This window comes from Phacochoerus africanus, chromosome 2, assembly GCF_016906955.1.
Source record: "Phacochoerus africanus isolate WHEZ1 chromosome 2, ROS_Pafr_v1, whole genome shotgun sequence".
Taxonomy (NCBI): domain Eukaryota; kingdom Metazoa; phylum Chordata; class Mammalia; order Artiodactyla; family Suidae; genus Phacochoerus; species Phacochoerus africanus.
Genome location: NC_062545.1, coordinates 74,953,985 through 74,969,726, shown reverse-complemented (window position 1 = coordinate 74,969,726; position 15,742 = coordinate 74,953,985). Strand labels below are relative to the sequence as shown.

Sequence of the window (15,742 nt, the reverse complement as noted above, 5' to 3'; positions counted from 1 at the left end):
GGAAGAGGAAACTCTAGGCTTTAGGGCAGAAAGAGTTAACATTGCCGCAATACCTCCCTCCCTGCCTTCAGATGGAAAAAGGAGGGGGTGGTTCCTGGCAGCAGTGGTGCCAACTGAGGGATGGCACGCAGAATCAACAAATGGGCTGGCAGATTGTGCCGTGTGCAGCACCAAACTTCCAGCAACTGCGCTGCTTGCTGTTTTGATCCTCTTAGATCTCAGGGTTGGCTAAGGCATCCCCTGCCCCCCCACCTCCGCCTTCTCAAATACAATCTCTGAGAATCCAGAGAGCATGGAATAGGCCAGAAGAGCAGCAGTCTCATAGGAAGCTGGCGGAGATGGTGTTTCCTGACTCCCATGCCAGTGCTTGTCTGGACTCATCTGGAATCCTGGAAGCAGAGGCTGAGCCGGAGCGCTCCCCAAGGGTGGCCCCTGTGCCACGCACAGCACTGCCCTGGATGGTATTACGGAGAGGATGTTTATTGTTCCACGGCCCAATTCGTCTCAAGTCTACAAAACACCACTTAATTAAAATCCTAGAGAGATTTGAAAAACTAGATAAAGGCCCAAATCATCGATTGGTAGAGCCCAGCAACGCCCGCAGCAGAGGGCGATTTCACCTACGTGCTTTCTACCTCGAGGGAAAAAGCCTCTCCTTCCTTCTTAGACAATATCTGAGAACCACCTATAAATCAATACTTCCCTTTTTATACCCTTTTTATTAAGCTGCACACAGAGCTCCCTATTCATACCACAAGTGTTTTGTTGAAACAGCAAAATAAAGATGAATCAGGGGAGATAACGTTTTTTTAAGAAGGCTGTCTAGTATAACCAGTTCATGTCAACTTCCTAATTTTGCTTAAAATGGAATCAACCTAGCAACAGCTCTGGCCAACCAGAGCTCAGGCAGGGACACCTACCTACAGCAGCAGGCCTGACCTCAACCATGACATCCAGGCAGAGCCTGTGGGGCGATCTCTTTGGCGCAGCATATGCTGTGCCCTGGGAGCAAGCACGTTACCCAATCAGAAGGGGCTCCACACACCCATAAATAAAACTTCTTTAAATGGAACAAACAAGGAGCAGGACCCTGCTGAACAGAGTGGGCTCTGTCAAGGTCCAGCAGCTGCCGCCCCTGTGTTGACTATTACTTTCCAAGTAAGAAAGAGAGAGGATGCCCTGAAGTCGATGGCAGAGGCGGGGGGGGGGGGGGGGAATATGGTGTTTCCCCCTACTCAGAGGTACAAATGGGCGCTTCAGGAGGCTCCCTGGCCCCAGAGTCCAACGCTGATGTAGGAAGAGGCAGGACTTGAACAACCATTTCTGAACTCAGATGGATTCCCAACCACCCGAGCCACCTCTACACCACATGACCCTCATTTGACCCAGACTCTGCCCAAGAGCCATCTATCATTCCTCCCTTTCTCACTCCTCTCAGCAACCCGGCACCGAGTTGCCTCCCTCTGTCATCTCAGAATCCCCCTGGGCCCCCCACTCCCCATGCCCACTCTGGCTAACTCATCTGCAGACTCTTGTCAGAGACCCTTGACGGGCTCCTCCCTCTGCAGCCAAGACTAACACCACTATCTTGAAACACAGCTCTTCTATCAACCCCTTGCTCAAAAACATCCACTGCCTATTAAATGCCAAAGCCAGCATCTCGTGCACCATCTGGGCCCACGTGACCACTTCCGCCTCACCTCGCACCTCCCCCCACCTGTCGCCGACCAATGGGAATGCGTCCCTCGCTGTCTCCACACCCTTCTTACTGTAGCACCTTAAATCAGCCATCTGCATAACATTGACCGTGGGAGAGGAATTCTATCCAGCTGTTGCATAAGCATCAACCGTGTTCAGCAGACTCCATTGTTAACTTAGCAGAGGACCACTTCTCCTGAGTCAAGGAAAACATTTCAGAAAGTTTCAACGATGGGTTGAAATTGAAGGGGTTGTAATTGCGCCTAAAATCAGAAACCTCTCTTCACCAGAAAATTAATCAGGATGCCCTGTTTACATTTTGGTTAGAAATCTCTCACACAATATGGATCTTCGAGCTCAATCAGGATTTGCCATTGGCAACATTTATCTGGCTTCCCACCCCCCAAACCAAACATGAAAATTGAGTTTATAGGTGGCTTAAAGAACAGATAACATCTACAAATCGAGAAGGCAGCCTACACTGCTGCAGAAATGCTAATTAACCCTAGGCTACTAAAAGTGGGTCAACAGTTTGCTGAGCCATACAGAACAGAAGAATCTGAGATGGTGGAGGCTCAAAACCAGAATCTAAGTAGACAATCATTTTAAAACCAGAAGCGCTTCTCTACTCGATGCCTCTCCACCTCTCCATTCCATCAGCAATCACTTACTGGGCGCCCACTGTATGCTTCTGAATGTGGCTATCATTCAAAAGCGCCAGGGCCATGCTAGAATTTCACTGTGCTCCGTTCTTTTTTAAGACAGCAGACATAAGTCAGGCATTTGCACTCGGTGCTGATTGGGGTGGGGTTGGGGGGAGAGCCATTTCCACAAGGGCAAAGCAGCAGGAGATGGAAAGAATGAACAAGCTAAGGACTTATTGTGCCGCCTGCTCGGTCAGGGGTGCAGACCAAGGCCAAGGCTGAAAAAAGAAGAGAGCTCAGCCAAATGCTCCCGGCACCCACTGGGAATGTGCCTGCCGAGGGGCTGGGAAGACAGCCACAGGGTGCGCTCCCGCCAGGCAGGAGGTGGGGGGGCGAGCCAGGAGCCAAGTCGCCATCTAAAGGCGCCAGGGGAAGGGGTGGGGCAGCCTCCCTCTCCAGTCCTCACCGAGCTCCAGGAGGACGGAGGGGGAGAGGGAGGGGGCACTATCTCTGGCCTGCTGGGCAGCTGGGGTTGCGCTGGAGCCGAACAGCTTGGAAAAGGGCAGATGTTTTTGCTTTCAGCCTCCACTCTCCAGACATGCCAGGTCTTTTCAACACCACGATGCCTGAGCATTCCAAATCAGACAGTGTTCACATGGCTGGAGACAGCCACTTGCCCAGAAAGAAGTCTCAATGGGAGGAGGGAGGCTTGGCTTTCAGAGCAGCACAAGCAAGGACACGTCCAAGGATGCCTCAGACAGTTGTTCTGAGGCTCTGATGACTGCCCTGCATCTGGAAGTTCTGTTAAACAAACAAACAAACAAACAATCAAAAACAAGACAGACCATATCTAGAAATGGCGAGGGTCAGACAGTTGCTCAACAGACACAGGGAAGGGAATGTAGATAAAGGTCATTCTTTTTGGACTGTGACCTTTGCAAAATATTCCCAGTCTTATAAGTCTTTTTTTGCGGCCGTTTACCAGACCTCCTGCCCAGCAGATATTTATAGGAGAAATGGGGGAATATCCCTCCGAGTTCTTCCAAAAAAACAAACCCAAGCGTATTTTGCTGAGCTGCTAAAAGCGGCAGCGCTGACGTCAGAGGCACCTCCGGAGGCTGGCTCTGCCTCGCAAGGCTGTGGCGGACCCGGCTCGGGCCTTCGACACGAGGCCCATCTGTGGGCACATTTGGTTGCTACCAAATGCCGTTTGCACCATGGAGCAGACAATATGTGCACGGTTCTTAAATGAGATTTGTCATTCAATTGAATTTCGCTCAGCTTTACCGAATGTGAAAGTTTAGCTTTCAGACTGCACCCAGCTGACTGAAGGGCTGTGTTTCGGTCTCAGTTTTTGTCTCAGTGTATGGGAACTGGGAGTTACTAGTTGGACTGTGGATCTTGGACAAAATGAACCTCATAGACAGACATGAGCCAAAGAAGTTTCCCTTGTTCTCCCTGAGGACGTCTCTGTAAGAGCTGGGAGGAGTGGATTCCTTTTCTCTGAGACTGTTGATGAACTAGAAACGCTTGGCTACCATCACATTCTGACAAGCCCGGTCACCGAAGGGCTGTGTGCAGACAGAGGGGCTGTAAACTAAACCATGTGTTATGTAAAGCGAACAGATCACCCTCAAATTTATCTGTCGCAAATTTACAAAGTTTAGACCTGGGGATGTACTGAACTTCTCAAAGCAGGACATCTGCAGGAATACTGAGTGATTCTTCTAACAATAAAATCTGGTGACTGCCTCACAAAGAAACAAATGGACAACTTGCGGCTTCTTGTCTAGCTAACTGAGCTTAACAAGCCCTCCCTTCGGCGGCCAGTTTGAGGGTCTTGAGGGTCCTGCAGGAGTATCCTCCCAAGTAGCCCACTCTGACCAGTGCGATGGTTGATTTATCACACCTGGTTTGATCTCTGGGTAACTTGTCTTGGCCTAAGTCTGGCAGAGAAAATTCCTGGAAGGGTCGAACGACCCATCTCATTTTCTCTGCCTAAGAAAGCGCGCCTTAGTTATTGGTGCAAGAGGCACAAGGCGTGTGGTTGTCACCACTCATTGGGGAAACCTACACAGACACCTGGCATGCCTGCTGATCTGGTTCCTACTTCATGAGATTCACTTTCAGCCACACGCTTGCAGAGAAAGACTGACCCTGTGTGGCTGCTTTGATTAATCACTTTAAAGTCTCTTGAGGTTTTGTAGAAAACCCCCTGCTGTCAATATTCAGAGAGAAAAAAACTGCTTTAAGGAACCATCTTAATAACTTATACCACAGTTTCTCAAACCCACTCTTCATTTGAATCACCTAAGAAGCCTCTTCAAAATAGACTCTCAGGAAGTTCCCTGGTGGTGCGGCAGGTGCAGGATCCTTTGTTGTAACTGCCGTGGCACAGGTTCAATCCCTGGCCTGGGGAACTTCCACATGCCCTGGGTGTGGCCCCCCCAAAATAGGCTCTCAGGTCCCATCCGAGATCTGAATCAGGATGTCCATGGGTGGGGCCTGTATTTTTTAGAGCTTCCCAAGTTTAGGAGACACTGATTCAAATCAAGAATCAGAAATCTCACCAAATTAGTACCTAGTGTCTGTTTTTATAATATCACGTTTAAAATAACATGGAGTGAAGTAAGTCAGAAAGAGAAAGACACATACCATATGATACCACTTATATCTGGAATCTAATATATGGCACAAATGAACCTTTCCACAGAAAAGAAAATCATGGACGTAGAGCATAGATCTGTGGTTGCCAAGGGGGAGGGGGAGGGAGTGGGAGGGATGGGGTGCTTGGGATTAATAGATGCAGACTATTGCCTTTGGAATGGATTAGCAATGAGATCCTGCTGTGTAGCACTGGGAACTGTATCTAGTCACTTATGATGGAGCATGATAATGTGAGAAAAAAGAATGTATACATGTATGTGTAACTGGGTCACCTTGCTGTACAGTAGAAAACTGACAGAACACTGTAAACCAGCTATATGGAAAAAATAAAAATCATTATATAAAAAAATTTTTAAATATAAAATAACATGAATCTACATTCCTTGTAAACAATTCTCACAACACAGACACGGAGGAAATAAAAGTGAAAAGCTCCCTCTTCAACTCTTCATTATCAACTGACCTAATAGAGACACACTAAGGACATTAAAAAAAAAAGACCCATTCTCATAGGCTGAAGGCAGACTTTACCTTGAAAAGAGATGAATATAAATACTGTTAAAAAAAAAAAAAACACACATGAAAAATTTTTTACTTTTGACAGTTTTTCATACAGTTCCTTTTCTTTCTTTTTCCCCTTTAATGGTAAACAACATCAGATGGGGAAGGAAATATCCTACTTCGTTCAGCAGCCATCAGCTCTGGTGCTACCCGGCTCCAAGCAGGATTTCCCCACGGTGGACTGTGGAAGCCACTGGCCACAGTTTCCTGCAAGCTCCTCTCCCGGTTGACAAAAATCACCTCAAGAGGTGTGTGTAGGTGACAGTTCATTTATTAGTAGAGAGGGCTTTTCTTTTCCTTTTCTTTTTTTCTTAAGATTTTTGTTTCTACGTCCTTCAAAAATACAGTTGGCTATAGCATGGTTTAATTTAAAAATGAGTCCCAGGAAAATGAACACTCTGCTGATTGCCCATGCAGCGCTCAGACTTTTAAGACAAAGTCAACACTAACCTCTCAGAACAAAGATAGGGTCTATGGTCTAACTGATTGTTTAATCCCTGGGTGAGAGCTATGTACATTAAGACCGTACAAAGCTTCCACCATAGGTATGTGTCTACAACCCAAGTTAAGTCTTGGAGAATCATTTCCTAGCGCTGACACAAAAATAGTTCTGGGAAGTGATAATTCCATTTTAAAAGCTGCCGGAGGACTGATGTATGTTTCAAAGATCAGTTCAAAGCCTCAGCCTCTGTAAGTAAACCTCAGGCAGAATAAAGCTTGAGCCACCGTAGCTTACTACACCCATGTGAGAACATGGTGTGGGGTTTCTGGAAATCACTTTTATCTCTAAGCAAAGACAGAAAGCAAAGCCTATCCAACTGGCCACCTGGGCCAAGGGGAACAAGAACGTGAGGTGTTGTGCTGGTCTGAAGTAAGTTAAGATCCTTCCTTTCTGTTTTGCTCTTGTGTCATAGCCCACCACCGCGAAAAATGTAGGAAAAATTATTATTATTTCTTCTTCCAAAGTAGGAAGAGGAAAGTAAATATTTCAGGATTTTTTTTTCCGAGGGGACTAGAAAAAATATCGTATAATATTTTACGGATTCCCGAGCATGTCATACACTCAAAATTCATGCTTACATATCATGAGTCTATTATGCCAAGCATCACCTCAGATTTATCAAGACAAGGTCTGCATCCTTAGGAAATCCCAACTGTGGGTGAGGCAGCTACACCAATGATAACCATGTGGAGAATCACAAAAAGAAATATTTACAAAGACCTATGAGAATTTTTGGTTAATGATTTTAGGAAGTAGCTGGAACATGTAACTACTTCTTTTTGGCCTGAACCGTTTCCCTGATCTTCTACAATCATTTGGCTTTTGAGGAAAATATAAGTTACCTATTTTTCTTACTTTTAGTAAAAATCAAAGATGGTTCAAAAACCCTGTAACATTTCATTCTTTTGCATAAGTTAAAGACAGTATAGTGTCAAAGTACAATTTTTAAAAAGTGAACCTGGCTCTCAGAAATACACGATTAGGAGTTCCCATCGTAGCTCAGTAGTTAACGAACCCGACTAGCAACCATAAGGACGCGGGTTTGATCCTTGGCCTCCATCAGCAAGTTAAGGATCTGGCATTGCCATGAGCTGTGGTGTGGGTCACAGATGCGGCTTAGATCCTGAGTTGCTGTGGCTGTGGTGAAGGCCGGCAGCTGCAGCTCCAATTTGATCCCTAGCCTGGCAACCTCCATATGCCTTGGGTGCGGCCCTAAAAAGACAAAAAGACAAAAAAAAAAAAAGACAACATACAGGATTAACACATTAAAAAATTACTCATTTCATTAATGAGGGAAGCCAATACGAAGATAAAGTTGGTTCCAAGAATAAAGACCTGGGTATGTATAAGTATTAAAAAGAATGTTAGAATAAGATTACTAGGTTAGATATATACTTTCCTAATAGCCTAAGGGTAATAAACTGTAACTTTAAGGTTATCTGGTCTGCCAGAGAGAAATTAATGTGTAACTTTATAGTGTCTGGGTTTTAATCAAATAGTAAACAGCACATTTAAACAAAGATACAGTCTCCTTCAGAATTAAGCCCTGCTTGTTAAACAATGCCGCAGTATGACTTTGTCAGGACATGTAGGCTCCCACGCCAAACCCTAGCTCTTTTAAGTTTTAGATAATTTTTCCTAACGATGGTGAAATGGTTAAGATCAGGGACACTGGCTGGGTCCTTAGCTCTGGCTGCACTAGCTGGGTATATTAAGTATGCAGTCTTTAAAATGATGCATATACTATGTAACCTTTTGGGATTGGCTTTTTTCACCAGCATAATTCTCTGGAGAGTCATCCAGGTTGTGATGTATACAGCTAGTCTAGTACAAATAGTCCATCCTTTTTATGGATGAATAGTATTCCATGGCATGGATATTTCACAGTTTGTTTAGCCATTTATCCAGTGGAGGATATTTGGTTGTTTCTAGTTTTTCACTATTACAAATAAAGCTGCTATAAAAATTTAAAAAATAAAAATAAAATGAGAACTGGAGTTCTCACTGTGGTTCAGTGGTAAAGAACCTGACTATTATAGATGAGAACACAGGTTTGATCCCTGTCCTTGTTTAGGATCCAGCATTGCCATGAGCCGTGGTGTAGGTCAAAGTTGAGGCTCGGATCCCGTGTTGCATAGGCCAGCATATTCTGGTTTGACCCCTAGCCTGGGAACTTCCATAAGCTATGGGTTCGGCCCTAAAAAAGACAAAAAAAAGAAGCACTGATGAAGAAAAAACTGACTAGTCTGGTAGTCTGGGAAGGCTTCACAGAGAAGGGAACACAAGAGCCACATCGTGAAATACGAATTGGCTTTTGAAGATAGAAGGGACAAGAGAAATTTCATCAGAGTCCCTCAGGTCCTTCTCACTAAGAACCTAATCATATTCAATTTTATTTTAGACTTTTTAGGTGTTACTTTTAATAAGTTTGGTTATGAGGTTCCCCTGCTAATTGCAAGTAGTTGCAAAAGACAGGTAACTATTATCAAAGGCAAAGAACAAAAAAGAAAGGGAGGAGAGAGAAATCTATGAAAAGAAGAGACAGACATTTAAAGAACCTTATCAGTGTAGACTCATGCTCCCAATGTGGGACAAATAACCTCAAGAATGACAAGTAATGTTTATAATGTGATACCTCTGGTATCGAGAAGTGGTTAAACTATTTTTAATATCATCTAAAAAGGCAAGGAAATATATATTTAAATATGATTTTTGGAGTTCCCATTGTGGCACAGAGGAAACGAATTCGACTAGGAACCATGAGGTTGCAGGTTTGATCCCTGGCCTTGCTCAGTGGGTTAAGGATCCGGTGTTGCCGAGAGCTGTGGTGTAGGTTGCAGACGCAGCTCAGATATGATGTGGCTGTGGCTCTGGTGTAGGCCGGTGGCTACAGCTCCGATTGGACCCCTAGCCTGGGAACCTCCATATGCCGCAGGTGTGGCCCTAAAAAGACAAAAGACAAATAAATAAGTAAATATGATTTTCATCACAATGATTAAAATAATTTTAGTGATCAAGGGGATAAATTACATATTCCTTGGTTGTTCTGAAAACAATACGTTACTATATTTAGTTTGCAGGGTGCTCTTTATTCTTCTTTGGGCCAAAATAATTTCAATAGGGACAGAAAAATGTAACATAAATCAACAGAGAAAACTATGGCCTCTGAACACCAATTTTGCTTTATAGACAGCTCTTGGTCCAAGGCAAAAAGGAGTTCAGTAAGAAGTGTGTTACAATTTTATGCCAATTAAACTTTCAGACATTTAGAGCCTTGAATCAGAAAAAGCATACCCTTAACCATACTGACATCTCAAGTATCTCACATGAGCAAGATACCAAGACTTTTCACTGTTTATTAAACATGGCCATCGCCTAAGCTACAATCAGAGAAACAAACATTTATGTGCCAGTAATGCTATCTATCAGTACTGAACTGAGGGGTTTTTCCCCTTTAAAAAAAAATTACAGGTTATGATATAACTTAAAATCAAACTGTTAAACAGAAGTGTTTTGTTTTGTTTTGTTTTTTGTCTTTTCTAGAGCCGCACCCGAGGCATGTGGAGGTTCCCAGGCTAGAGGTCTAATCAGACCTGTAGCCGCCGGCCTACACCACAGCCACAACAACTCAGGCTCCCAGCCGCGTCTTTGACCTACACCACAGCTCAGGGCAATACCAGATCCTTAACCCACTGAGCGAGGCCAGGGATTGAACTCGCAACCTCATGGTTCCTAGTTGGATTCATTAACCACTGAGCCCCAACAGCAACTCCAGAAGTGTTTTTTTTTTTCATCCATATTTAAAAATTCTAGTGGAAAGCAAAGACATCTTCACCAGTTACTGTCATCTAAGTCTCCCATGATCAAACCACCAAAGCAAAAGAGAAATAATGATGGTAAAATAAAATTACAGTTAAAACCCATAAAGTAATTCCATAACACAAAACTACAAAATAAAATCCATAACTAGATTCCTTTTTAAGTATAACATGGAAAAGATTCTTTTAATGCTATATATCTTTTCTTCCATTTTAATTTTTTTCTTAAAAAAGAAAACCAGGAATAAGAATGGCTAAACTCCTGCTGGGTTAATTCACTTGTCCAAAGATTAGCATTCTGATAATATGTTGTACCAAAATCTAAATTAATAAATGCTTAATGGACACTTAAATTAGCCATGGACTGTGAATACTTTAAGGCAGTTAATCAAATTCATTATTCACCTGACATAGCAAATTCTTATACCTTGAAATATTTTGTGCACATTTTTTTTTAATGGTTGCAACCACAGAACATGGACATTCCCAGACCAGGTATTGAAGTGAGCTGGAGCTGCGACCTACGCCACAGCTGCAACAACACAGATCCTTTAAACCACTGTGCCGGACCAGGGATTGACCCTGCATCTCGGCATCTCCCAAGCCAAAATATGTAATTTAGAGAAAATACAAAATACAAAGGGGAAAGCATTTGTAATCTAAATACTCAGAATCAGGAACTCAAGTGCCTACTTATAAATCAGTTTTTAAAAGTTAAATAGAAATGTATTAACACTTTAAGCAAAGTTTTATCATCTTTGAAATGTAGTAATCATGCATACACATGAGCATAGAAATTTCTCTATCATCTATACAACCAAAAAGAGACTAGTAACCTTTTGATAAATAGCTGATAATAGCGTAAAATCTGACAAATTTGGGCATTCTCAGCAGAAGTACTTTGCTGGGTAAGCATAAATTCAGTGCTCTTTGTGGCAAAAAAGGATTATATTTTGCGGTGGTTTTGATATGGTTAATATAAACAAACAGAGCTTTATATTAAAATGATTCTTAGTATATACATAAATTATTTGGTTTTAAACTGATGAAACCTACTATGTGATTTTGAAAATGTATTATATTTGAAATGAATATATATGATCTTCATGTATAAACTGTTTCCACTGAAGAGTGTCACTTTAATCATTTAAAATGGTGAAAAAAACTAGATTGCATCCAGTGAATATTCAAAAACTTTATAATAAAAATTAGTATTTGCGCTAAGTGTTATAACTTTATTAAGGGGAAGTCATTCGTGACCTCTTCCTTTTTAAAAACAGCTACACAGTGTTGTTCAACCCATTAAAACCAAATGGTTTCCTTGAAATACTTACCTGGAAATGTCATCTTCTAAATACAACACTGTCAGAGAATTAGAGAATTTCAGAACTAGAAGAATCTTTAGTGTATGCCCAGTGTCAGGGATCCCAAACTTTAGTTTGCAATCATAAGTTCCTGTAATTCTTCTTCTTCTTTTTTTTTTTTTTTCCGTCTTTTTAGGGCCGCACCTGCAGCAAATGGAATTTCCCAGGCTAGGGGCTGAATCAGAGCTGTAGCTGCCAGCCACAGCCACAGCCACAGCCACAGCAATGCAGGATCTGAGCTGTGTCTATGACCTACAACACAGCTCATGGCAATGCCGGATCCTCAACCCACTGAGCGAGTCCAGGGATCAACCCAAATCCTTATGCATGCTAGTCGGGTTTGTTACTGCTGAGCCACAATGGGAACGCCCCCTGTAGTACTTATTAAGGTGCAGGTGGCTAGGTGCATCTGTGCCCATCTGGCTCAGAAGGCCCTGGCGGAGGGTCGGGGGGTGGTGCTGGAAATAACCAGTGTAGCCCCATCCCACCTAAAGGTGACTCCCACGTAGACGTCTACAGATCATGGAGAGGAACAGCACCAGGAAGGTCCACCCACCCTGCACCCCAAATCATGAATCCTCCTACTGTATGGACATCCCACTGAGGCCATTTCTGCCTCAAACTATCCCTCTCCAACTCCTTCAAGGAATCTGCCCCCTCCCGCCCCACCCCCCCGGGGGGGGGCAGCCTATTACACACTGAATGGAAGCTTCTAGTAGAAATCTATACTTTCAATTCATAAAGTCATTCAGCATATGCTTACACAAATACACCAAAGTAAAGACACACTGAAGATTTAAATGTATGAAGAACTGACCTGCTTCTTCTGGTATTTGTTTATCAGATTCAAAAACAAGGCATAACATCTGGAATAGTTGGCCAAGGCTACACAGCAGTCATGGTAAATAGTAAGTTTGCTGCAGAAATGTCAAATGGAAAAATAAAAATAAACTTTGTTTTTCAGTAAAGTTCAAATACACCTAGGGTTACTTTATTTTTTTGTTTTGTTTTGTTTTTTGTTGTTGTTATTGCTATTTCTTGGGCCGCTCCCGCAGCATATGGAGGTTCCCAGGCTAGGGGTCCAATTGGAGCTGTAGCCACCGGCCTACGCCAGAGCCACAGCAACTCGGGATCCGAGCTGCGTCTGCAACCTACACCACAGCTCACGGCAACGCCGGATCCTTAACCCACTGAGCAAGGGCAGGGACCGAACCTGCAACCTCATGGTTCCTAGTCAGATTCGTTAACCACTGCGCCACGATGGGAACTCCTCCTAGGGTTACTTTAAATGCAGACCTTCAAAGCATTGTTCTGTGCATGAAAAGGAGTCTAGAAAGACGCTACATAACAGGCCAGAGAAGCCTCAGGGAGGCTTGCTGTCTGCCTAGACACTGGGGACACAAGGTGGGAGTAGGGAAACTGTTTCTTTCAAAGTTCTTTGAAAAAGAGAAACCCAAAGCCTCTAACACATATATAAGGTGTGAATTTACACTGCCCCTGTGGTTAAACAAAAAGCTTAGAAATTCACATAAAATCAGTCAATCTCCTGGGACTCCAGCAAAAGCAAACATTAAGCTGCTTGAATACATTAGGCTGTTAGTCATATATTAATATCAGGCAAAACAGATCTTAAGGAAAAAAGCCTTGAAAAAAAAAGTTCCAAATTTTCAAGAGTAAGCAAGCAAACAAACAAAAATCCACAAAGTGGTAACTGACAAACCCACATAAATTGGGAGATGCTCATAAATCTCTCATTAAGTGATAGGTTAATAGGTAAAATACCACCGATATTTTAAAAACTTGATCACATGCCAGGCTGTTCGGTCTCAGTAAATTTTCAGAGAACTGGTGTCTCAGATCGCATTCTCTGGGCAAAGGACAATTAAATTAGAAATCAATGAAAAATACACTGTTTAAAAAACAGACTCATGGAAATATTGAAACATATAACTTAGGGGTCAAAGAAAAAAGACATCTGAATAATAACAAAAATACGACAAATCAAAATGTGTGAGGCATAGCTGTAGCAGTAGAGGAAACTTCATAATCTTAGGAAGACTGAAAAGAAAGGAACTGAATTTCTAACCAAAACAGAGGAAAAATGCAATATATCCAAAAAGAAGACAGGGATTACTAAGGATAAGAACAGACAGAATAAAACAGAAAATAAATTTACAATAGAATCTGTTGGTTCTTTGCAAAAACTAATAAATTGGCAAACCTTTGGCCAGACTGATCAAGAGAAAAAGAGAAACACCATAAACAATCAAAATAAGGAATGTAAGTCAGTATCAAAATGAAGAGGCAGCATAACATAGTGGTTAAATACATGAATTCTAGAGCCAGACTACCTGGTGTGACTCATGGCTGTATGACCTTGTCAAAACTACCAACCCTCTCTAAGCCTCAGTCTCCTTCTACGTACAGTGAAGATAATAATAATAGTACCTACCTTCTCAAATTGTTATAAGGAGTAAGTGTTACTGTATGCGTATTTTTTAAACAAATGATATAAACAAAGGGGGCATAATTACAGATGCAACAGAGATTAAAAGGATAACAGACAATTTGGAATGACTTTAGATAGTTTGCAAACTTAAAGAAGTAGGCAAATTCCTATAAAAATATAACTTTTAGGGACTGACCCAAGTAGAAATAGGAAATATGACTAGACATGTAACCAGAAAAAAAAGTGAATCAGTAGTCAGTGGTATTTGCTCATGCACACACACACACATGCACACAGACACACGCACACATGCACGCATGCGTGCACACATACACCAGGATAAAACTGCTTTTCAAGCAAGTTCTACAGCCTGTTCAAGACATAGATAAGTTTAATTTTCAGAAATTCTTCTAGAAAAGAGAAAATGTTGGAATATATCCCACCTCATTTTCTGAGCTGGTAAAAACTTGACACTAAAACTAGACAAGGACAATATGAGAAAGGAAACAAAGAGGTCAGTCTAATGCATGACCATAGGTGAAAAATCCTAAACAGGAGTTCCCGTCGTGGCGCAGAGGAAACAAATCCGACTAGGAACCATGAAGTTGCAGGTTCGATCCCTGGCCTCGTTCAGTGGGTTAAGGATCCGGCGTTGCCTTGAACTGTGGTGTGGGTCGCAGATGTGACTTGGATCCCGTGTTGCTGTGGCTCTGGCGTAGGCCGGCAGCTACAGCTCTGATTAGATCCCTAGCCTGGGAACTTCCATATGCTGCGGGTGTGGCCCTAAAATGAGAAAAAAAGACAATAAATAAATAAATAAATAAAAATAAGAGAAAAATCCTAAACAAAATATTAGTTAAGCAAACCTAGCAAGGTATAGTGGTTTAACATGAGAAAATCTGTTAATGTAATCTACTATATTAATGAATTAAAGAAAATCCACATTATCAAAATACATTTGGGACAAGCATTCAAGGAAATTTAAAATCCATTAATGGGAAGAAATTGTTCCTTAACTGTTAAAAGGTGTCTATAAAAACCTAGAGCAAGAATTAATTTCAACTAGTAAAATCACAAAAATATTTCCTTTAAAGTCAGAAGGAAGTCAGCCAGTCCAATAGTCTCACAGCTTTATACTAACCATCTTAAGAAATGCATCTAAGAAGGTGAGGACAGGGACAAAGAGTTGCAATAATGGGAAGGAAATACAAAATTTCCTTCTTTGTACATAATTTTCATAGAAAATCCAAGTGAATCTGCAGACTATTTCTTAGACCTAGTGTATACAACATGCCCTGGGAGTTCCCGATGTGGCACAGTGAATTAAGAATCTGACTGCATCGGGAGTTCTCGTAGTGGCGCAGTGGTTAACGAATCCAACTAGGAACCATGAGGTTGCGGGTTCGGTCCCTGTGCTTGCTCAGTGGGTTAACGATTCTGCGGTGTAGGTTGCAGATGTGGCTCGGATCACCGCGTTGCTGTGGCTCTGGCGTAGGCTGGTGGCTACAGCTCCGATTCGACCCCTAGCCTGGGAACCTCCATATGCAGAGGGAGTGGCCCAAGAAATAGCAAAAAGACAAAAAGACAAAAAAAAAAGAATCTGACTGCATCGGCTTGAGTTGCTACAGAGGCATGGGTTCCACCCGAGACTGGAACAATAGGTTAAAGGATCCCAGTGTTGCTCCAGCTGTGGTGTAGGTTACAGTTGCAACTGATTCAGTCTCTGGTCTGGGAACTTCCACTTGCCACAGGTACAGCCCTTAGAAACAAAGATGTCCTAGATACAAGATTAATAAGCAAACATCAATACTATTCATATATACTAGCAACACTACTTAGAATTTTTTTTTTTTAAAGACTGCAATCCTAATTGCCCCAAAAGCCATGAAGGCATACCTCTAACAAAAGAGGTATAAAATCTTCTTTTGGAGGAAATCATAAACTTTTATTAAGCTTAAACATCACAAGTATTTATGGGTTGAAGATTTGATATCATAAAGACGTCAGTTCTCTCCACCTGCATCCTAGTTACTCTATGT

At 42.3% G+C, this 15,742-nt stretch overlaps 1 protein-coding gene across 2 annotated transcripts in view; it reads right to left on the bottom strand.

Moving 5' to 3' along the window:
- Positions 1-15,742, bottom strand: part of ARMC2 (armadillo repeat containing 2) — a 115,984-nt gene that overhangs the window by 26,481 nt on the left and 73,761 nt on the right. For both annotated transcript variants that reach the window (XM_047762274.1, XM_047762281.1), the window contains exon 13: positions 12,072-12,171. In XM_047762274.1, coding sequence (XP_047618230.1) covers positions 12,072-12,171 — 100 coding nt within the window. The remainder of the gene's footprint in view (positions 1-12,071; positions 12,172-15,742) is intronic.